Source organism: Epinephelus fuscoguttatus, linkage group LG23, assembly GCF_011397635.1.
Source record: "Epinephelus fuscoguttatus linkage group LG23, E.fuscoguttatus.final_Chr_v1".
In the NCBI taxonomy this organism is placed as follows: Eukaryota; Metazoa; Chordata; class Actinopteri; order Perciformes; family Serranidae; genus Epinephelus; species Epinephelus fuscoguttatus.
This window is the reverse complement of record NC_064774.1, coordinates 32,236,754-32,261,286: the sequence shown is the minus strand read 5'-3', so window position 1 is coordinate 32,261,286 and position 24,533 is coordinate 32,236,754. Positions and strand designations below refer to the sequence as shown.

General features: G+C 42.3%; 1 protein-coding gene across 5 annotated transcripts in view; it reads right to left on the bottom strand.

Annotated features, from left to right (window-relative positions):
- Positions 1–22,925, bottom strand: part of mtmr1a (myotubularin related protein 1a) — a 33,306-nt gene extending 10,381 nt beyond the window's left edge. The window contains exons 1-10 of one of the 5 annotated variants that reach the window (XM_049568834.1): positions 22,503–22,925; positions 19,378–19,483; positions 19,270–19,293; positions 15,419–15,442; positions 6,186–6,273; positions 5,912–6,006; positions 5,686–5,793; positions 5,494–5,592; positions 743–826; positions 73–222 (exon numbers count right to left, since the gene is read on the bottom strand). In XM_049568834.1, the coding sequence (XP_049424791.1) occupies positions 73–222; positions 743–826; positions 5,494–5,592; positions 5,686–5,793; positions 5,912–6,006; positions 6,186–6,273; positions 15,419–15,442; positions 19,270–19,293; positions 19,378–19,483; positions 22,503–22,609 (885 nt within the window). In that variant the 5' untranslated portion in view covers positions 22,610–22,925. Of the gene's footprint in view, positions 1–72; positions 223–742; positions 827–5,493; positions 5,593–5,685; positions 5,794–5,911; positions 6,007–6,185; positions 6,274–9,157; positions 9,227–15,418; positions 15,443–19,269; positions 19,294–19,377; positions 19,484–22,502 lie in introns of all 5 variants that reach the window. The other 4 variants (XM_049568832.1, XM_049568835.1, XM_049568833.1 and 1 more) reach the window with 4 other exon arrangements.
- Between the last annotated feature and the right edge of the window lie 1,608 nt (positions 22,926–24,533).

Genomic DNA, 24,533 nt, shown 5'->3' with positions numbered 1-24,533 from the left:
TTGCAAAGGTGGTATTAAACTGTCTCTGCATCAAACCCTCTGTCAGTGGGCATGTGAGCATCTTAGACTGACCGGTATGCGATGCTTGGCTCTAAACACAGCCACCCGTCTGATGTCTTCATCTGTGATGTTGGTGGGGATGACCACGACGGAGGGATAGGTGTCACAGAGCTCGTAGGTGCTGTTCATCTTGCTGATGGTCCAGCTCTCATTAGGGAGACCCTGACAGAACACATCCGACCAAGGAACCATAAGGACAAAGTATATTCCATACAGCAGTGCTATACAGTGTTTCCTGTGGAATGGGAGGTTTGTTGTGGGATTCATTGATACTAATTTGTATTTCACAGCACTAACCTCATCAGTACCACAGCAGAGTCATCAGTCCAAGTTTCTTCTCTATGAAAGTACTGATTTTCATTCACTAATTATTTCTAGTTGCCCTCATTATGCACATTTTAATCACTGTAAGCTACTGTCAATCAAACGCAACACTTCCTGTACAAGCATTTCACATTACAAAAAACTGGCACAGTGGAACCTTCAGGAAATTATTAGTGAATAATAAAAACAGTATTTGTGTTTGGAAGAGAAGAGGAAAGCAGCAAAGAGGTGATCTTGATATAACTATGTTGATTAACTGATGGACTTCATGAAGTGTACACATAAGCTGTGTTGTTGAGATGGACCAAACAGCAACAGATTCTGTGTGTGTGTATGTGTGTGTGTGTGTGTGTGTTACCTGGCGCCTGTACTCTGCTGTTGGGTCATACACCTTCCAGCCATCCACAGGAAACTGCTCTTTGTACAAGAAGGCAAACATGGGCTGCCACAGGAAGTCACAGGACATTATGTTAGCACTCAGTCACTATCAATTTTACATGCAGTTTATACATACATACATACACACACACACACACACATATATCTGTATATATCTATATATATGTATATGTATATGTATATCTATATCTATATCTATATATAAATAAATATATATATATCTATATACACACACACAACAGTTAGTTCCGGCCCTGCAATCTGATTGGTCGAGAGACAGTAAAACCGTGATGATACTGGAGTACAACATCACGGTTATTTCACTGTGTATGTATCACTCTGCCTCACAGCTGACTACAATCAACAATCAAATCAAAACTGACGGTTAGTGTCAGTTAGGTCAGCAGTTGCGTTGCATCCCTGGAAAAGTATTTAAACAAACTTCCACCAGATGCAAATGCCCTTTATCTGAAGCCCAGGATGACAGCAGCTCACACAGACAATATCTATCTAAATCTCCGCTGGGAATAAACTCACTCGCACAGATGCTGCCGAAGATGTGTGAAGAGGCGGGGACAACAGCTATCTACACCAATCACAGCCTCAGGGCGACTGCCATACAGAAGCTGTCAGATGCGGGTCTTGAAGCTAGGGACATCATGACAGTGAGTGGGCACAGGTATGATGTTGTTTTAACGTAGCCTATGTGTAAAGTTAGTCTTCTAATTAGGAGTCAGGCCCTAAAATATACCTTTTGTTTTGCACATCTGAGAGCTTGTTAAAAAGCTACTGCAAGCCATCCATGGAGAGCAGAAAACGATGGAGCAACATATTGTCAGATCAGAAGGCAGAGTCGGCTGTGCCTGTGAAGCGACACTCCACCATGCAGTCACCAGAGACTTATTTCACCGGCTGCACAATTAATGGAAATGTGCAGATAAATGTGTATAAAAAGTAAGTGCCTGGAGCACCATGTCTGCGTTACATAGCAATGGTGACAGCGGAGTCCTGAGGGAACTATTTTTGTTGGTGGAAGACAAATAAAATGCTTAAATTATCTATTTTGTCCTTATTTTTCAACATTTCTTAATCAGCCTTGCTTATTTAACTGTTGAACTGTTGTATAAAAGTAATATCACACTCGAGCTCGTGATGTTGTACTGTGATATCGTCACGGCTGTGATTGTCTTCGGCACTCGGCCAAGTGTGATATTGCTTAAATTTATATATACAGTCAGGTCCATAATTATTTGGACAATGATACAGTTGTCGTCATTTTGGCTCTGTACACCACCACAATGGGTTTTAAATGAAACAATGAAAACCTGCTTAAAGTGCAGACTCTCAGCTTTCATTTAAGGCTTTTTTCAAAAATGTAGTATGAACCGTGTAGGAATTACAACCATTTCTTCACACAGTCCCCCAACTTTAAGGGCTCATAAGTATTTGGACAAACTAACATAATCATCAATTAAACAGTCAGTTTTAATACTTGGTTGCAAATCCTTTACAGTCAATGACTGCCTGAAGTGTTGGACACATAGGCATCATCAGATGCTGGGTTTCTTCCCTGGTGATGCTCTGCCAGCCCTTTACTGCAGCCGTCTGCACTTCCTGCTTGTGTTTTGGGTGTTTTGCCCTCAGTTTTGGCTTCAGCAAGAGAAACGCATGCTCAGTTGGATTCAGGTCAGATGATATGACTTGGCCATTGCAGAGCATTCCACTTCTTTGCCTTAAAAATGTCTTTGGATAAGACAAAGATCAACTACCGGAATGATGGGAAGAGAAGAGAAGGAAGAAGGGAAGGAACTGCTCATGATCCAAAGCACACCACCTCATCAGTGAAGCATGGTGGAGGTACTGTTATGTCATGGCCATGTATGGCTGCCAGTGGAGCTGGTTCTCTTCTCTATTTATTGATGATGTGACTGCTGACAAGAGCAGCAGGATGAAAGCTGAAGTGTTTGGGGCTACATTATCTGCTCAGATTCAACCAAATGCCTCAAAACTCATTGGACGATGCTTCACAGTATAGATGGACATTGACCTGAAGCATACTGCAAAAGCAACCAAAGACATTTTTAATGGCCAAGTCATATCATCTGACCTGAATCCAACTGAGCTCTTCCTGAAGCCAAAACTGAGGGCAAAACACCCAAAACACAAGCAGGAAGTGCAGACGGCTGCAGTAAAGGGCTGGCAGAGCATCACCAGGGAAGAAACCCAGCATCTGATGATGCCTATGTGTCCAACACTTCAGGCAGTCATTGACTGTAAAGGATTTGCAACCAAGTATATATATATATATATATGTATAAATATGTATATGTGTGTGTGTGTGTGTGTGTGTGTGTGTGCGCATGTGTATTATTTATTTATTTTTATTTACTGATTTATAACTGATAGGCTGTCTGACTGATTTCTTGGATGAATAAAAGATTGCCTATCACGTTCAATGGAAGGTTGCTTTTTTGGAAGTGACTTCTTCCATGTTCTTACCATAATGCCTAGTATATACAGTACAGGCCAAAAGTTTGGACACACCTTCTCATTCAATGCGTTTTCTTTATTTTCTTGACTATTTACATTGTAGATTCTCACTGAAGGCATCAAAACTATGAAAACATGTTTTATATTCTAGTTTCTTCAAAATAGCCACCCTTTGCTCTGATTACTGCTTTGCACACTCTTGGCATTCTCTCCATGAGCTTCAAGAGGTAGTCACCTGAAATGGTTTCCACTTCACAGGTGTGCCTTATCAGGGTTAATTAGTGGAATTTCTTGCTTTATCAATGGGGTTGGGACCATCAGTTGTGTTGTGCAGAAGTCAGGTTAATACACAGCCGACAGCCCTATTGGACAACTGTTAAAATTCATATTATGGCAAGAACCAATCAGCTAACTAAAGAAAAACGAGTGGCCATCATTACTTTAAGAAATGAAGGTCAGTCAGTCCGAAAATTGCAAAACTTTAAATGTGTCCCCAATTGGAGTCGCAAAACCATCAAGCGCTACAACTAAACTGGCACACATGAGGACCGACCCAGGAAAGGAAGACCAAGAGTCACCTCTGCTTCTGAGGATAAGTTCATCCGAGTCACCAGCCTCAGAAATCGCAAGTTAACAGCAGCTCAGATCAGAGACCAGATGAATGCCACACAGAGTTCTAGCAGCAGACCCATCTCTAGAACAACTGTTAAGAGGAGACTGCGCGAATCAGGCCTTCATGGTCAAATAGCTGCTAGGAAACCACTGCTAAGGAGGCAACAAGCAGAAGAGATTTGTTTGGGCTAGAAACACAAGAATGGACATTAGACCAGTGGAAATCTGTGCTTTGGTCTGATGAGTCCAAATTTGAGATCTTTGGTTCCAAGAGACGCAGAAAAGGTGAACGGATGGATTCCACATGCCTGGTTCCCACTGTGAAGCATGGAGGAGGAGGTGTGATGGTGTGGGGGTGTTTTGCTGGTGACACTGTTGGGGATTTATTCAAAATTGAAGGCACACTGAACCAGCATGGCTACCACAGCATCCTGCAGCGACATGCCATCCCATCCGGTTTTCGTTTAGTTGGACGATCATTTATTTTTCAACAGGACAATGACCCCAAACACACCTCCAGGCTGTGAAATACTATTTGACCAAGAAGGAGAGTGATGGAGTGCTGCGGCAGATGACCTGGCCTCCACAGTCACCGGACCTGAACCCAATCGAGATGGTTTGGGGTGAGCTGGACCGCAGAGTGAAGGCAAAGGGGCCAACAAGTGCTAAACACCTCTGGGAACTCCTTCAAGACTGTTGGAAAACCATTTCAGGTGACTACCTCTTGAAGCTCATGGAGAGAATGCCAAGAGTGTGCAAAGCAGTAATCAGAGCAAAGGGTGGCTATTTTGAAGAAACTAGAATATAAAACATGTTTTCAGTTATTTCACCTTTTTTTGTTAAGTACATAACTCCACATGTGTTCATTCATAGTTTTGATGCCTTCAGTGAGAATCTACAATGTAAATAGTCATGAAAATAAAGAAAACGCATTGAATGAGAAGGTGTGTCCAAACTTTTGGCCTGTACTGTACATGTTGGGGGTGTGACTGTCTTTTTGGAAGTGGAGGCTGCAGTGTTCTGCACTGGGTGGTGTTTTAACTGATGGAATAGATTTGTGCTACTGCTACATTTAGCAGCAATCATTTAGTGGAAAAATTTGCAGGATAGTGTTCCTCCCTCCTGCCCTCCTTAACTAGATGACAGAGCCTCTTTAGGATCTTTCTAGATTTTTTAATTCAATTAACTCAATTATTGATGTTAACCTGGTGGAGCAGGTGGTCGGAATGTCGTCATTATCATGATATACTTTTTTTTTTCCCCTCGTAAAAAATTATACTTATCGAGAACAATATGAGATGGCCCACACCCAAGCCAGCCAAACTTTTTTTTCTCTTCTGTGCTACCAAAGATTGTGAAATGTTGGTACACTGGGCTACACTGGTTCTTACGTTACATTATGGGGCACCTATCAATTAAAAAAAAAAAAGCCTTATTGTAGATTCAATTGAACAAGTGTACACTGTTAAATTGCAATTACTACAACAAGCCTATGTTATCATTGTAACACTTGTCACAGAGATCACACTAATACAACATATGGAGCTTACAGTACACAAAAATGTTATATGTAGCCAACATTAATGAAGACATCTGAATAAGGCCTACCAGGCCGTGGGAGAGGGGGAAGGCATGTTTGGCCAGCAGCTCCACCACATCTGGATGGCTCTCCTCTGTCTTATAAGCAAACCTGGGACTCCTCATGTCCTGATGCAGAACAGAACATCCGAGCATCAACCATCAGTGTCACTACAGGCTCATCACAGTTATGGCTGAAAGGATGAGATTATTCTGTGGTACCTTGCAGACCAGCTCCAGTCCTTTGGTGTTCTCTCCCTGGTTGGGAACGCTGATGGTCTCCAGTCTGCTGATGACTCCCAGGTTCACATCAAGAACAAACGGAGACTCCTGGATGAGTACAGACAGACATAATCAAACAGCTGCAAAGACACACAGTGCTACAGAGAGACTACAGTCCTGTGATTGTGAGTTAAATGTACTGAATAATAAATGAAATCTGAGGTACCCTTTCCACACTGGAGAAGTAGAGCTTGTAGTCTGTGATGGTCAGGGTTCCATTAACCAGACCACTGAACGGACAGATATACATTACATCCTTGACTGCACGTCAGCATGCACACACACACACACACACACACACAAAGAAATAAAGTTATTGATCTGTGGACAGGTCATTAATATGTACATTCACTGTGATGTTTTCAAATATATACTGCCTCCTACATAATACACACGATGAATATGGACACAGGGGTGAGGGACAGGTGAGGTGCACCTACCTGTGGTCTGAATAGTCTCTCCTGGTAGCAGAGGAACCTGATTCTGAAACATTGTGGCCTGCGCCCCGTATCTCAAAGCTGGAAGGTTCTGTAGAGAACACAGACCTGTCAGTGGGACCATAACACCCAGCATGGACCAGCAGGCAGACCTGGACCACTGACACCTACACCAGTATTACTGAACATGCTGCTGATGAGGTTTTACTGAGAAGTAGTCAGCGATGACTACTAAAAACTAAATAAATGTCTGTCAAGATGAGCTTTTATCTTCAGTTCTCTTTCAAACCTTGCTCAGTATCTCACAATGGGAGGTACCTTCAGGTGTGACCAATCATGGAAACTTTAGTAATACCACATCTGTCTGAGAACAGACCAACCATCTAAGGATGCAAGGGTCAGTCCGTCCCCCTTTACAAATGCCTGCAGCACCCAGACTGTCACTTTTGCTTTGTTCCCCGTACAGATCATACAGGCTCTTTAGCTGTCCTGATGATGGATTTTCATTCAACTGGATTCTTTGCTCTGCAATATTCTAAAATGCCGCGAATCATTGGTCTGAATAGGGCTTAACGAAACAAGCTAACATGTTTAGGTGAGCTGTATATGTCTGTTCCCCTATCCTCTAGGGGGAACGCGGGTGGTGGCAAGGTTTAGGACGATGAGTCCTGCCCTTGACCAGCTGCATGTGGAGTCACCATATTGGGGAGAGACCCCCATCCTCTCTGCATTACATGTATGAGAGTGAAACATGCCCGGGCTTCGCTCAAAGACATAGAGTCCTGTGTACCATTTCAGTGAGGATTCTTGAATGCTGCTTGAGAGTGTAGGTCGGTCTCAAAAGCCAACCCTTGCCTCTCCGACACTGTGGCCAACCCCAGAGAGAAGCCAAGTCCTCAACTCAGAGGGTGGTGACAGAGAAAACAACACGGATAAGGTTAACCTGGTTGTGTTTCTGTGAGGGACACACACATTTTTTCGGTATTACCCCCTGGATGCCACTGCGCCCTCACTGGTGCACTCAGTCATGAGTGTGGGTTCATGGTTAACTGTGTGCTAGCTGATGGGCTGGGCTTGTGGTGTCGACCTTTGTGTGTCGAGGTGTTATGGGCTAAGGAGCATGCAGTTCAGGAGTGGGCATCATCTTCCAAAGTGTGATACCAAGCGAGGTTTAAAAGATAACATTAGGTCACCAGGGTAACCCTGGTTCTATGATAACAGATAGAGGTATCCTACAACACACAACACGAAAGACATATGCTTCTGAATGGCAGGTGGGATGCGGCAGGCATTTGCAAAAGGGGACGGACTGGCCTGTGCATCTGAAAATGATTGGTCTGTCTCCCAACAGACATGGTGTTAATGGAGCTTCCATGATTGGTCACGCCTAAAGGTGCTTCCCAAAGTGAGATACCTCATGCAGTTATCAGAAAACCAGGTTTCCAGTGGTTATCTTGAAGGTTTCTCCCTCTGGAACTGTATTCAGAGGACACCTGCTGCAAACTAGATGAAAAAAAAAAAAAAAAACACTTTTCATGCTAGAGAGCATGTACCAGTCAAAGACAAAGAAATTAACTACGCCACTTTATCTCTCATGAACACATAAGACTTTCATATATATGGATTGACAGTGGAGATGTAGTAGAATGCCATTCACTAATCAGACTCAAAATCTGTCCAATAGTAGTGCAACATAAGTCAGCTCAAATGATACTGTAACACATTAAATGTCGTCATTTTTAAACTATGAATTAATCTATGAATGAATTAAATCAACGTTTTCCTTCAGAGGTTGCTGAAAGAGGGACAGAGGGATGCCATACGCTGTAAACTGTGATTAGTGATATTCGGCTTCATAAATACAATTGAATTGAATTGAACTGAATTGAACCTGAGAAAAAGGAATAAATACATCAAACATTGGGGTAAAAAAAGGTTTTAGTTCTTGGAAAAAAACATAAAATTTGTGCATGTAATTTTAAAAGTTACACGCACTTGTGCATGTACACATTAAAGTATTCCGAGCCCTGGAAAATGACCTCTCATCAGTCTGGAGACAACCAATCAGCTATTTGAAATTTCACTCAGGAAACAGAAAAACCTCATTCAATGAGTACTTTGTCTGCTCTCCCCTTTTGTCCTGAGACTGGACAAACACATTTCTTATGTTAATATTATACTGATAAACTGACTGATGAAAGAAAGATGTCATGAACTCACTGTTGAGTAGCTACAACAGAACAGGGGTTACTAAATTGTAAATAAATGTAAGAAAATAACTGAGGGAACACACACACCTGTTCTACTGAGGTGCTGGTTCACAGGCAGACATCAAAACCACAGAATGAAAAACCTACACACTCAGACATTTATTCCAACTAATAAAGGTCAATAAATCACTTCATGAGTGTACAGCTTCTCCACTCATACTGTATTTTACTATATGATAAATGCAATATTAGATAAATGGGGATAAAACCACAAGGTATACACACAACACTGAGGACAGAGAAATATCACAGGAATATTTCAAAACGTTAAGGCAATGTTAAGGATTAGGCTACATCGAAAAGTGTGAATTATGTTAAGCTCTCAGTAAAGTCAGTAAGTAAATAAACTTTACCAGATAGTTGATTTATATTTCTATAATATCCTTATATCATGAAAATAAATAATATACCAGTGCTCCAGTGAATACGTATTTCACATTTACAAAGCAGAGTATAAGATATTCTGATTTATAGTCTCTGGTGTGGGCCAAGTTTCAAAAACACTGAATCACCCAGTCTGGTTAAATTACATCTGTCAAACTGCAAACTTGTTTATTACATGTGGTATGTATTAGCTGTCATTCATCAGGACAGCAGCACTGCAGGAGGCTGAGAGAAGGAGCAGGATGAGGCATGCAGACCAAGACAGAGTGAGGAGGAGGTGAACAAGAGAAAGGACAGACAGACAGACAGAAAGAGACTTGCCAAAGCATTGGAAGGATGCTCAGAATCACTTTCTCCATGGTAACAAAGCCCTTCATCTTGTGAATCTTGCTGCCGGAGAGAGCCAGCATGGAGGAAGTGAGAGACAGAGGAAAAGAGACATTATACAGAAAATAGACATTATTCTATATGTGGGATCCCGTTATTGTTGTCACTCCCCACTCTCTGCTGTGCTGAGCTTGGTGTGTTCGTGTAGGGAGTGAAGAGGTTAGGGCCTGTAAACACTGGAAATATTCAGCATTCACATAATTATATATTCCATATGAGGTGGCTGGCTGAAGTCCATGTCCATGAAAGTAAAAAAAAACTATATATACAGTACAGGCCAAAAGTTGGGACACACCTTCTCATTCAATGCGTTTTCTTTTTTTTCATGACTATTTACATTGTAGATTCTCACTGAAGGCATCAAAACTATGAATGAACACATGTGGAGTTATGTACTTAACAAAAAAAGGTGAAATAACTGAAAACATGTTTTATATTCTAGTTTCTTCAAAATTGCCACCCTTTGCTCTGATTACTGCTTTGCACACTCTTGGCATTCTCTCCATGAGCTTCAAGAGGTAGTCACCTGAAATGGTTTCCACTTCACAGGTGTGCCTTATCAGGGTTTGCTTTATCAATGGGGTTGGGACCATCAGTTGTGTTGTGCAGAAGTCAGGTTAATACACAGCCGACAGCCCTATTGGACAACTGTTAAAATTCATATTATGGCAAGAACCAATCAGCTAACTAAAGAAAAACCAGTGGCCATCATTACTTTAAGAAATGAAGGTCAGTCAGTCCAGAAAATTGCAAAAACTTTAAATGTGTCCCCAAGTGGAGTCGCAAAAACCATCAAGCGCTACAACGAAACTGGCACACATGAGGACCGACCCAGGAAAGGAAGACCAAGAGTCACCTCTGCTTCTGAGGATAAGTTCATCCGAGTCACCAGCCTCAGAAATCGCAAGTTAACAGCAGCTCAGATCAGAGACCAGATGAATGCCACACAGAGTTCTAGCAGCAGACCCATCTCTAGAACAACTGTTAAGAGGAGACTGCGCGAATCAGGCCTTCATGGTCAAATAGCTGCTAGGAAACCACTGCTAAGGAGAGGCAACAAGCAGAAGAGATTTGTTGGGCCAAGAAACACAAGGAATGGACATTAGACCAGTGGAAATCTGTGCTTTGGTCTGATGAGTCCAAATTTGAGATCTTTGGTTCCAACCACCGTGTCTTTGTGAGACGCAGAAAAGGTGAACGGATGGATTCCACATGCCTGGTTCCCACTGTGAAGCATGGAGGAGGAGGTGTGATGGTGTGGGGGTGTTTTGCTGGTGACACTGTTGGGGATTTATTCAAAATTGAAGGCACACTGAACCAGCATGGCTACCACAGCATCCTGCAGCGACATGCCATCCCATCCGGTTTGCGTTTAGTTGGACGATCATTTATTTTTCAACAGGACAATGACCCCAAACACACCTCCAGGCTGTGTAAGGGCTATTTGACCAAGAAGGAGAGTGATGGAGTGCAGCGGCAGATGACCTGGCCTCCACAGTCACCGGACCTGAACCCAATCGAGATGGTTTGGGGTGAGCTGGACCGCAGAGTGAAGGCAAAGGGGCCAACAAGTGCTAAACACCTCTGGGAACTCCTTCAAGACTGTTGGAAAACCATTTCAGGTGACTACCTCTTGAAGCTCATGGAGAGAATGCCAAGAGTGTGCAAAGCAGTAATCAGAGCAAAGGGTGGCTATTTTGAAGAAACTAGAATATAAAACATGTTTTCAGTTATTTCACCTTTTTTTGTTAAGTACATAACTCCACATGTGTATATATATACAGTACAGGCCAAAAGTTTGGACACACCTTCTCATTCAATGCGTTTTCTTTATTTTCATGACTATTTACATTGTAGATTCTCACTGAAGGCATCAAAACTATGAATGAACACATGTGGAGTTATGTACTTAACAAAAAAAGGTGAAATAACTGAAAACATGTTTTATATTCTAGTTTCTTCAAAATAGCCACCCATTGCTCTGATTACTGCTTTGCACACTCTTGGCATTCTCTCCATGAGCTTCAAGAGGTAGTCACCTGAAATGGTTTTCCAACAGTCTTGAAGGAGTTCCCAGAGGTGTTTAGCACTTGTTGGCCCCTTTGCCTTCACTCTGCGGTCCAGCTCACCCCAAACCATCTCGATTGGGTTCAGGTCCAGTGACTGTGGAGGCCAGGTCATCTGCCGCAGCACTCCATCACTCTCCTTCTTGGTCAAATAGCCCTTACACAGCCTGGAGGTGTGTTTGGGGTCATTGTCCTGTTGAAATGATGATCGTCCAACTAAACGCAAACCGGATGGGATGGCATGTCGCTGCAGGATGCTGTGGTAGCCATGCTGGTTCAGTGTGCCTTCAATTTTGAATAAATCCCCAACAGTGTCACCAGCAAAACAGCCCCACACCATCACACCTCCTCCTCCATGCTTCACAGTGGGAACCAGGCATGTGGAATCCATCCGTTCACCTTTTCTGCGTCTCACAAAGACACGGCGGTTGGAACCAAAGATCTCAAATTTGGACTCATCAGACCAAAGCACAGATTTCCACTGGTCTAATGTCCATTCCTTGTGTTTCTTGGCCCAAACAAATCTCTTCTGCTTGTTGCCTCTCCTTAGCAGTGGTTTCCTAGCAGCTATTTGACCATGAAGGCCTGATTCGCGCAGTCTCCTCTTAACAGTTGTTCTAGAGATGGGTCTGCTGCTAGAACTCTGTGCGGCATTCATTTGGTCTCTGATCTGAGCTGCTGTTAACTTGCGATTTCTGAGGCTGGTGACTCGGATGAACTTATCCTCAGAAGCAGAGGTGACTCTTGGTCTTCCTTTCCTGGGTCGGTCCTCATGTGTGCCAGTTTCGTTGTAGCGCTTGATGGTTTTTGTGACTCCACTTGGGGACACATTTAAAGTTTTTGCAATTTTCCCGACTGACTGACCTTCATTTCTTAAAGTAATGATGGCCACTGGTTTTTCTTTAGTTAGCTGATTGGTTCTTGCCATAATATGAATTTTAACAGTTGTCCAATAGGGCTGTCGGCTGTGTATTAACCTGACTTCTGCACAACACAACTGATGGTCCCAACCCCATTGATAAAGCAAGAAATTCCACTAATTAACCCTGTATACTAGAATATAAAACATGTTTTCAGTTATTTCACCTTTTTTTGTTAAGTACATAACTCCACATGTGTTCATTCATAGTTTTGATGCCTTCAGTGAGAATCTACAATGTAAATAGTCATGAAAATAAAGAAAACGCATTGAATGAGAAGGTGTGTCCAAACTTTTGGCCTGTACTGTATATATATATATATATATATATACATATGCACACACACCCACACACACACTAGGTCTGCCCCTCTCTCTTTTTTTTTTTTTACTTGTCTGCATTGGTCTTCCTCTCAAGTCACAGATTCAAATCGTTGGCTATGATGCCTGACAGGAGCTTCCATGTTGTACAGAGGCAGGTTATTGGCCAGTAGTTGGATAGGACTGTGCCCTTCTAGGGATCCTTCACTATCAGGACGGTCTATCCTTGGGTCAACCACTCTGGATAGGTCCCATCCATCAGCTTGGTGGAGAATATCCTATTTATTTTCCTGGTTTCTTCCTCTCTTGTGTATCTCTTAAGGCAGGTAGCCAGAGCTGTGAGCCTTTGCTTGACAGTCTCCAGTGCCTCAGGTATAGACAGTTTCCTGTACTTTTTAGGGATCTTTTTCTTCCTTACACCTTTTAGTAGCTCTGAGACTTGACTGACCTCTCTCTATGTCGCCTTGATCTTGGCCTCCAGCCTCCCTCTTCATGGAGGGTAATGTTTTTTGTCAGTCAATCAATCAATCAATCAATTTTATTTATAAAGCCCAATATCACAAATCACAATTTGCCTCACAGGGCTTTGCAACATACGACATCCCTCTGTCCTTAGGACCCTCACAGCGGATAAGGCTGGCTCATAGTGTTCATCTTGTAGCCAAGCATCTCTAGGATCACTGTTGCTGTGGCATTTATCAGCTGATTTGTCTCAGTAATGGGTCCTTGTGGGGATTGTACGTAGTACTGCATACACATCATCTAGCAGACTTTCAGAGGGTACTTTGTCACTTAGCCTTGGTAATTGGCTTCTGGGGTGCTGGGATTCCAGCTTATTCATTATTTTCAATCTCAGGTCATTCGTCCTTGCTGAATTTCCCTTTGGGGATGAATTTGAAGCATCCATACATCCCAAATCCTCTGCATGTAGCCCCTTTTGCTAGGGCTGCTTGTATAGTAGCATTCCAACAGTTGCATATTCTCTGCTCTAGTCCATCTATTTCATCTCTCTCTCTCGAGCTCTTTTACATGTTGTTTGGGCCATTCCTGAGCAGTTTTTGTGTTGTGGCATGGTACAATGTCCTGCTAGGTGGTGGCCACTGCCACTGGGGAATGCCTTTGCCATGAGGGGATGCACTTGGTCTGCAACAGTGTTTTGAAAGGTGGTGCATGTCAAGTGGCATCTACATCAACGCTAGGTGCCAAGCATTCCCAGGCAGCAGACCAATGCATTGTAACAAGCTGATCAAGGTTATTCACTTCATCTGCCAGCAGTTTTAATATTTTGGCTGATCTGTATATATATCATATCGCATATATATATTATATACCATATATACTGTATACTGAGTAAATTTTATGACAATGCATTCCATAGCTGTTGAGGGTGACCAACACTGTCATCCAGTGAGCCACACACTGTGATAGTCGCCATCTTCCAGAGAAGATTTAAGTGGTCAACCAGCTGCAGAAGAGTTCCCCTGCTGGAGTTTCAGATTTACACTTGACTTACACGTGATTTAGACATTTTGGTGTTGTAATTTTCCTATTTCATATTCATATTCATATGATAATGCTCATAAGAGAGTTTTGGAGTAAAGAACAAAGAAAAAGAAGAAAAAGGTACAGAAAAAAAAGGAGACCAAGCACACTGAGCTGGGACTGGCAGAGATGTCTACAGTGGGCCTGATAGAGGAAGTACTAATGCAGGAAGCACAGTTAAGCTCTGCCCCCAGACAGTTCATCTGCATACACCTCAGCCACACAGTCACATCCTGTTTACTATACATGAAGTAGCTTGTATGCACATTCAAGTCAAAGACACTGAAACAAACTGTTGTCAGATTGAGCGTTCACTTTTACCTATACATGACATGCTGTGTGGTAACTAGACTTTATTATGATCTTTGCATCAGTGTAGTGAAGCACACAGATTTATCAGGAGGTATTTCATGATTTGCTGGATAATTCATGTTTGTGTATCTTATCCATAAACAGTTCCTCAACTTATTATCAGTAAGTAGTCAAAAGCAGCTTTAGCTCAATTTTGGACCAATATTAAAAAACTGTTGCTCCCATTAAGCCTGGTATACACTGTAATTTTTGTCCCAGACAAAAGTTGACCAATGTGAAAGAAACGTGGTGATATCATTGGTTGTGGCTCTGAAACAGTAGTCCAATGTTACACAGTAAGAGAGGTTCAAGTATGGCCGTTGTCACAGTCTTGCGATCAAAGACAGCCTGTGATAAAATTCTGACAGTGTCAGAAATTTGGGATGACCATCTAACTGTATGACTGCTGTTGCAACCTACGTCTACTAACCAACCAACAGAAATGCAGCATGAAATGATGCACTAATCAGCGCAACAATGCTAAATACTCGTAGATGCTAATAAATACACTTTGAGCTCTCACTGCAAACTTGGCATGCCAAGACAGCCTGCCTTTTATCCTTAGCCACGACCACATTCCTATCCTCCTCCTTCTCTTCTTTAGCCTTTTTTGACACACTTAAATGCAGCTATAGCAAGGGCTTCAATCAAGTTTGTTTTCATTTTTCTTGTACCACTACAGCGGCATAGATGGATGACGCACGCTGATGACGTTTTGTTCTTGCATATTGGTGTCGATGGATGTACATCGTAGCTTGTGATTCAGTTGGTGTTATCATTGTATAGTGTGCATACATCAAACTTGATGTCATACCCAAGGTTATTAGATGCATGTTGCACAGTGTTGCTGTACTAAACTTATATGATTGCTAAAAACTCAGTCTGTAGGAGGTTTTAGTTCAGTTACCCTTTAAGCGAAACAACCCTTTGTTTAAAAATACATGTGTCTGAACTGTATTGTTCCAGAGGACAAACTCATAAGACTACAATTCTTACCCTTGGATTCAGCCTCTTGGACATCTGGAGATTAACAAACCGAATACACAGGACACACACACACACACACACACACACACACACATATATAAAACAAATGTAGTTCACATGAAATGGAAATGACTATATATTCACTGTCTGATATCAAACTGAAGACTACTTTAACTTACTTAACTTACTTTACTGCATTTTTATTGTTAGCAAACTCTATCATTGAAACTGTCTATGTCAAATAGTCCAATGCAACCATTCTGTATTTGGTGACAGACAGGTGCAAACACAAAGGAGCCCAAAGCAAATGCAACAATGTGGATTCAAATATCCAAGCGAATACAACAACCGGAAGCTGCTACAATAGAGGAACAGAGCTGCAGAACACTTTTGTAAAAGCACATTTAAAACCAAGCAGCAGAAAAGTGCTACATATGACAGACACAGAACTTCATTCCACAGAAGTGCTCCATAACATTAAATGGCTCTCAGTAACGTCGGGCTCAGACTACAAAATATCAGCCCTATTATAGCCCAATGTTGCTGTTGGCTCAGATCATGAATGACAGTGAGTGTCTTGGGGATAATCCATTGTTTCATCTCATGTAGTGTGTCATAGGAGACGACAACTGATGCTGCGTCTGGGACGCCTCACAACATCCCGACACAAAGTCTAGCATGTATGAATTATTATTTTGTCTTCCACAACTTCTCCCGTTACAGCCCTCACTTTGACCAATTGGAACACAGAGCGATCTGCTGTCATGGACACCTGTATGGCACCAACACCCCAGTCTTTTTGATATTTCCTCTAGGGATGTTACCATGACGGAATTAAAAAAAAAAAAAAAAAAAAAAAAGAAAAGAAAAATGCTGGCATTAAACAGCAGTGGAACTTTAGCAACCTGCTGAGTACCGCCAGTAGCGTCAAGCTAGTAAAGAATGTTATTTCTTCATAATGGAGGATATAAAGGAATAAAATTCACAAATAGTGCTGGGGCTTTTACTTGCTACAACTGCAGGTACCAGCTTCATTTGAAACAGACTAAATTAGAAACAGGCCTTAATTTATTATTCCCTCTGTATTTTCTACTTTTTACTTAAAGGATAACTTCGGTATTTTTCAACCTGGGCCCTATTTCCCCATGTGTATGTGTGCGTATGATTCATGGGTACCACTCGTTCTAAAATTGGTTCAGTATTGAGGCGCGAAACGAGCTAAAATGGTAACGGGGGCAAATGCGTCCCGTATAAAAGTGCTTTTTTTCGCCACTGACCGGTTCAGATCGCCAGTGCTATCTCTGTAGATAGCATACTGTAGCGGCCCTGGGGCAGTGGTGAGTGTGAATGAGTGGAGTCAGCTGTCAGTCAGTGTTGGAGCAGAGAGGGGGAAGGCGGCCCCGCTGGGTACTGTAAGTGAGTATGTGTGTATGAAGTGTGTGTGTAACGCCAGAAGAGTCAGAGTTTGGGATGGAGTCTTTTACGTGCTACCCCCTGGAGTGTTACCGGAGTTGTTGGAGTGCTCAAATAAACGGGCCTTTTTCCCGAACGCAAGAACAGGATGTCGGGCAACACCCTGCACAGCTTTCATAGGCTGCCTTTGTCAGACAGCGAGATGCTGAAGTTGTGGCTAGTTGTGCTACAAATGGATGCTAACACTCCTCTCCAGACAGTGCGCCTTGCAGACCATCAGGTCTGCAGTGCTCACTTCTCCCAAGATGACTACTGCCAGCCGAAGAAGAGAAGACATCCAATCCCTAAACACCTCTTCCTCAAGAAAACGGCTGTCCCACGAGTAGAGAGCTACAGAAACAGTGGAGCAAAGCTCGTGACATCACACAGCCCAGAGGTAAGGGAAAGGCTAAGTTAGTATGCTATTTACAGAGATAGCACTGGCGATCTGAACCGGTCAGTGGCGAAAAAACACACACTTCATACACACATACTCACATACTCACTTACAGTACCCAGCGGGGCAGCCTTCCCCCTCTCTGCTCCAACACTGACTGACAGCTGACTCCACTCACAGCACTCATAGCACTGGTGACCTGAACCGGTCAGTGGCGAAAAAAGCACTTTTAATGCGCAAACTTATACGGGACACATTTGCCCCCCTTACCGTTTTAGCTCATTTCGCCGCACCGGGCAGCCGCCTCCTTCAATACTGAACCAATTTTAGAACGAGTTGTACCTATGAATCATACGCACACATACACATGGGGAAATAGGGCCCAGGTTGAAAAATACCGAAGTTGTCCTTTAAAAGCCCCTTATAACTTCAGTTTAGAGAATCCCTATATTTATCCCTATTTATCAGTCTAGATTGTATTGGTATGAGTTGCTGAGTGTTGGAGATATCAGCTGTAGAGATGTCTGCTTTCTCTCCAGAATAGTGGAACTAGATGGCACTCAGCCTGTCGTGCTCAAAGTGCCAAAAAAAAAACCCAAAAAAAACACACATTTGACAAACAGCAATGTCTCTTTCCAGAAATCATGACCTGGTAACTCAAGGTAATCCAGACCCTGTTGTGAGCAATTTCATGTAGGAACTGTTTTGTGTCAATCACAATATACCTGCCAACCGTATCACCACACAAAAGGAACTGGGCATCTACTGCTAGCTCACCTAGCACCACTGAGCTAGCTAAAGTTACAGCTCAGCCAAAGACGATGCCATTAATGTTGAATTTCGTGCCGTCTTGAGGTAAATTCTCTCGTCCATGAGTAAAAGCACGCCTCTTTCTGTGGAGTGATATACATACTGATACGCAGAACTAAGTACAGTGTATTCAGCAGCTAATATTTTGGCGCATAGGGCGCACCTATAGTCTGTGTAAAAATCAGCTCCTTCAGGATGTTGTAAAGTCACAATTGCAACAGCAAACACAAATTCAACCAATCCCCATGACTGCATGACCTTGCAACTTTTCCGCAAATCTGACCAATCACTGTAGTTTCCTGTGAGTTTCACCAGTCATAGCAATCCCACGCACAACATCACAAAACTCCCTGCCTTGTTTTTAGTTGTGAAGAAGCAGACATGCACAACATGAACATCTCACATTTAACAACAAAATTACTGCTTAAAACCTCACAGGATTAGCTGCTTTCAGTTTTTAATGAATTTCAAAAAAAAAAAAAAAAAAAAAAAACAATATTATTACAATTTTCACTTGAATCCGCAATTTCATTGCAAAAAAAAAAAAAACCCTAAAAACTTTGCAACATGCATAGCTTTTTTTTTTTTTTTTTTTTTTCCCCCAGAAAAGCTGCCATGAAATCAGGCAAACAATAATTTAGCCCGCAACAATAAAAGCCTAAAGTTTAAAGCCTAAAGTTTGGCATTTTGGCCATCACCATATTTGAAAGAATACAAACAGGTGTGTTATATAAAAGTTCACCTCCATACTGTTGTCATGAACAGAAAAATAAGCTACAGAGGGCAAAACCATTTTTTGTACCAGGGTGTTGTTTACATGTTCATTTCTGCTGTAAAGTTGGCCATTTTAACATGGAGGTCTGTGGAGACTGACTCACTTTTGAAGTGAGCCTCACATGGCCATTAGAGGAACTGCAGTTTTTGGCTCTACGCGTTGAAGGTGCCGCTTGGGTGCACCCAACCAAACATTGCATGTCTTACACCACTCTACTGGTTTGATGACAAGTTTGATAAAACAAATAAGCACTTAGCTGCTGACAGGCAGAAGCAGAGAAGAAACTGTACAGCAGCTCAACAGTAGCTTATTCAGCAATGACAACAGCTGTGATACAGTACATTCACATACACTAAACACACAAAGCTCTGCCCCTGCACACACAGCACACATGTGCATACATATTGCCATTTGTGCCAGCCTTACCATGAGATCTGGTCTTCTTCTGGCCTATCAGTTACAAAAAACAAACTGATGAGTAATACTGTCAGCAGTGTGAGTGTGTTTGTTTGTGAGTGTGTGTCTGTTAGCTACCTTGTTGTCCCTGTTCACAATGTCAGGTGGGACCGATCCTGAGATCTGACTGGAGATGGTGGCTGCTATCAACTGTTTACACCACTCTACATGGGAACCTGTTGGACTGAACAGACAGAGGCGAGAAAACTATAACACCAAAACTATAACAAAATACTGTTTTTTCCCCCCTATTTCTATAACATTACCATTTTTTGATTGCTGTTAAGCTGCCATGAGTAAAACTCAACACTTCCTGCACAATGTAATCCCTTCATTTTCTGGCATGCTTTTGTTGCAAAACATCTGCAGGAAATGTTGAGTTTCAATGGCAGCAATATAACAACCTGGGGCAAGTTTGCATTATCAATGTCTGTTTACTAAAAGTGCTTGTTTTGTCACTGACAGGCTCAGATTGTTACTCTGTCTGGCAACATTATGTTTATTTAAATGGAGTCTGGTTTGTGTGGCGATAGCAATTTCGGGGCTGTTTCTGTTTTAACAAAAAGGATCTTGCTCTGTAAGGATATTTTCCTTAATGTTGTCAGACACTTAAAATAACGATCTGAGCCTGTCAGTGGCAAAAACAAACATTTTTAGCGGGCATAGTACATTGGCAGTGTGCATTGTCCATTAACGTTACATTGCAGCATGTTTTGAGGGCTGCAGCGCTTTCGCTCAACACCAGACTAATTTCAAAAATGATAGATCAGTTGGACACAAACATATGGGAAAACACGGTACAAATACTAAATTTACCCTTTTATTAACCCGACTGATTGCACTTCTGCTGAGGGTAAAGTTGGGTAGAGCTATGCTGGAAATAACGCACGGTCATCAATGTTAGTAAGTGCAAGTTATGCTGCCTTTACATGTGCAACTAGACACAGAGGAAGAATCAAGCACCTCCACTGTCATAAAACAAAGTCTGTTCAGGTTAATAAGTGAAAGCACCTGGTGGCTATACCATGGGTGTACAGGGCCTTAAATACCTTACCATGATATATGCTTATGGACTGTTCTTTGTTTATTAAAGGAGGCGGCTGGGGTGTGATGTACAAGTTCGGCTTTATTTAAGTGTTATTATTTTGACTCTTGAAGCTACAAATATTTTTACTTGAGCCTCCCTGAGTGAGTGAGGGAAATGCATGACCCTCCCTACACTATTTATGGTGTAGGGAGGGTCATGCATTTCCCTCACTCATAGGATAGGCCCTCACCATTGTTTTTCTATATTTACACCAAATTGAGGTACTGGAGTCAATGTAATAAGCAAACAGCACAGGATTTAAGAGGAACACCACCCAAATTAAGAATTCCAATATGTTGCTTCAATGGCCTTGGTAGTTAAATCAGTATTTGTGAACATAACATACTCTCTCTCAAAGCCAGAAACCAGAGAAGTAAGTCTCAAACTTGTAATGTCATAGGATATAAATTCTGGAGCTGCTCTGTAGACAATGAATGGGTGCCTGACTTTGTGGAGCCACAGAATGTTTGTTTTATTTTTTATACCCAAATGAGCTTAATTCAATTCTAATGTTCTCAGTTCTGAAACAGAAAACGTACCCATATACTCAGAACATTCCCCTGGGTGTTCTTAGTGTCACCTGGAACAGTGCATCCCAACAGATCTACAAACCTGACACATTTGCAAGTCACTTGTGGTCCATTCAGAATGGACCTGCGATCCACTAGCTGGGAACCACTGCTCTAGAGCGTATTTTACCATTCAATGTCTATGGACCCTTTAAGGGATGACATCACAATGACGTCATTTTGTCAGCTGGAGGCAAAACAGGACTCAAGCGGATACATTTCGACAGCGAATCTGAATTTCTGAATGGTCCAGTTTGTGCTACAGTGTGCTCACACCCTTGCAATGAGTGATCCCGACTGCTCCCTATTCAGAGAGACTCGAATTATCCTTCTCTATTGTCGGTAACAAGCCAACAGAACTTGCTTGCTAGCGCTAGCTAATGTCTGTGGAGAATTGTTTTGCCTCCAGCTAAGCCCCACCCACCAAAACCATCATACTGTTTACTATCAGCAAAAGAGTCTATGGATTAGCTCCAGACTTTATACCCTATGACATTACAAACTTGAGTTTTAACACTCCAGTTTTTGGATTTGGGAGAGTGTTGTTCATGTTTGCAAATATTTTTTGGACTGTTCTGGGCCATAGAACTAACATGTATGAAATTTGAAAATGGGCATAGCTCCCCTTTAAGAGTTACCCAAAATATTTATTTTTGCTAATTTTACAGTTTCTGACTATGATAACCAATGTGATCTTAGCAGTTTATTTTAATTTGACAGAAAGTATTTATTATATACCAAATACAACCATTTAAAGTTGTATGTCCTTCCCCTAAGCCAAAATAAAAAACATAAGTCCTTCCCCAGAGCTAAAAATATTATTTAACATGCCTCCCCTATTTCTAACCTAACGAACTCCATAATATAGTGCATGTTCTTCATTAAATATCAATTTCGTTAAATTGGTGGTGGGGCTAAACTACGCCCGGAACCCCCAGTGGCTTGATTCAGGCCCTGATCTCATTTCCTAGAGGGACAATTTTATTTAAAATGTATAAATTAAATGTGACAGATTATGGACGGTCATGCTGCATTCCTAAACATACTTAGCGACGCCCACAGTGCATACTATGCTCTGCATTAGCTGTAGCTAACATTAACGTTACTCTACACTGAGTGTTTTACAGAGATAACACTAGCTGCTAGCTGTCTGTTAACCAACTGGCAGACCACACTGTTGTGTCTGACAATATGTTGTGCTGTCGTCTCCTTGTTCTGTTACAGTATAATGGTTTAAACACGCTTGTAGCCTACACACCGCTAACTTAGCTACTCTATCATCGCTGCTATACTGTAACGTTAAGGTACCGTTACGCCAAACTCCATTAAAAACCGGTAGTATGTAGCAGCCTTTGCTTATTAGAAAATCTGATTTAAAAGTTGATATTTCAAAAATGTCTGCATTGGCTTCACGCCGAATTAAAGACAAGACCGTCTTCATTCAGGAAATTTGTGCAATATTTCATCGAGACTTGAATATTGCGGAATAGCAGGAAACTGTAAACGGTCGACATATAATATATTCTTGTAGGACCGAGCCCACTCACCTGTCCAGGGTTTCCCCGGCGGATGGTGCACTGGTCGGGGAGCCCCAGGGCTTTCTGTTCGGCCCTGCTCCGTCCGCCGCCCCGGCAGCTCCGGCCTGTTTCTCCATCTGTTTACTTGTAGGTCACAAGGGGCGGAGGCAGGCGATTTCCTCTGCTCCGAGGATGCGGGGGAAATTAGGCTTTTGTTTAATTCCAATGTTCGCCCTCAGCGCGCGTGTCTGTTTGTTCTACCGGGGCTCGTGGCTGTCTGTGAAATTAGTGTAAATGCTTCCTGTCATTTGGTTATTTGTGCTTCTTCCTCACTCGCATCTCTTCCTCGCTCTGTAGCTCCGCCCATTTACAACACGCCGGAGATGCGAGGATGAGAGGAGGCACGGGCAGCCGGGCCCGTCATGTTGTGGCTTCCACAAGTGCGTGGACATGAAGTGACATGTTCAGATGTGCCATGTCGTTTGGGTTGTCTTGTTAGAGCTAGATTTAGACTGCTGTGTTTCTCTGTGGAGCTCGTATTCACTTCCTTGTAGAAAAATGACGTGAAAGTAAATGTGAAACTATATCTAACCTATAAAAGAGGAATAACATAACCTCCACCCAGTGTTCATCATCAACATGGCGCTGTTTCGTTTAGAATATGAAATGAGATAAGAGTTTGAAAATACACTACACCCACTGACACATGACAGTTAATGTGCTGCTCTAATAGCTTCTGGTTTCAGGCTTTCCATGTGATGTTCAACCTGGCTGCAGTAATTTGCTCCAATTCAGACACAAGATCAGTAGTCCTTTCTTCCTTAACTACACACATTTAGGGGGGGAAAAAAGGACCTGCACACCTAGTATCACTTAGTCTAACCACATTCACCAGTGACAATGGATCAACTGATAGGTGTAGAGGCTGTGGAAACAGTCCAGTTGCCAGAGGAAAATGATGGCATTGATACATTGATACATTTTTGTATGAATGGATTGCTGAACGGGCCTACAGGGCACAGGCCCAGGGGCCTAAAGTGTCAGGGGCCCACCTGGTCTTCACCTGCAAAATGTCACTCGAAAAGACGTACCAACCTGAAAGAGACTCAGAATTATCACAGAGACCCGAAACGACTACAGAGAGATGCAAAACAACCACAAGGAGTCACAAAATGACTAAAAAGAAACATAAATGCTTAGGTTCATTATACATTATTCATAACTGTTTATCTTGGTACAGGGTTGTGAGGGGCTGGAGCCTATCCAAGCTGACATTGAGCAAGAGGTGGGGTACACCCTGCACAGGTCACCAGACTGTCACAGGCCTGACACACAATCACTCAAGCTCATGTTCACACCTATGGGCTATTTACCTGACTTGCATGTCTTTGGTCTGTGGGATGAACCCGCAGAAAACCCACCCTTGCACGCATGCAAAATCCCGTAACAACTACAAAGAGACACAAAATAACTATAAAGAGACACAAAATAACTATAAAGAGACATACACCAACTACAAAGAGACACAAAAGACCACGAGACACAAATTGATCTAAAAGGGACCGAAAGCAACTACAAAGAGACACAAAACACCTACAATGAGACACAAAATGACCACAAAGAAACCAAAAGCAACTACAGACACAAAATGACCAGAAAGACACACAAAGCAACTACAAAGAGACACAAATGACAAAGAAGAGACACAAAACCACAAAGTCAGGTGAATCAACTACAAAGAAAAGCAAATCGGCAACATAAAGATCCCAAACAACTATAGAACCTGTGTGCCTTGCTCTTACTGTATGTGAGAGAGGTGGTGGGGCCTTCAGCATGTCTGTGCCCAGGGGCTCACTGTCCATCCATTTCTGAGCTCTGTTTGTTGTTTGAGTGGAGGCGCGCTTGCCCAGAAATGGTGACACGGACGTGCTATGTGAATTTCAAAATAAATGTGTATCTTTAAGATGACAATATGGATCGATGTTTTCATTTTGCATCAATATAATCGGATCGTTAATCAATAAATCGATGTATCGATGTGGATCAATGTATCGTTACACC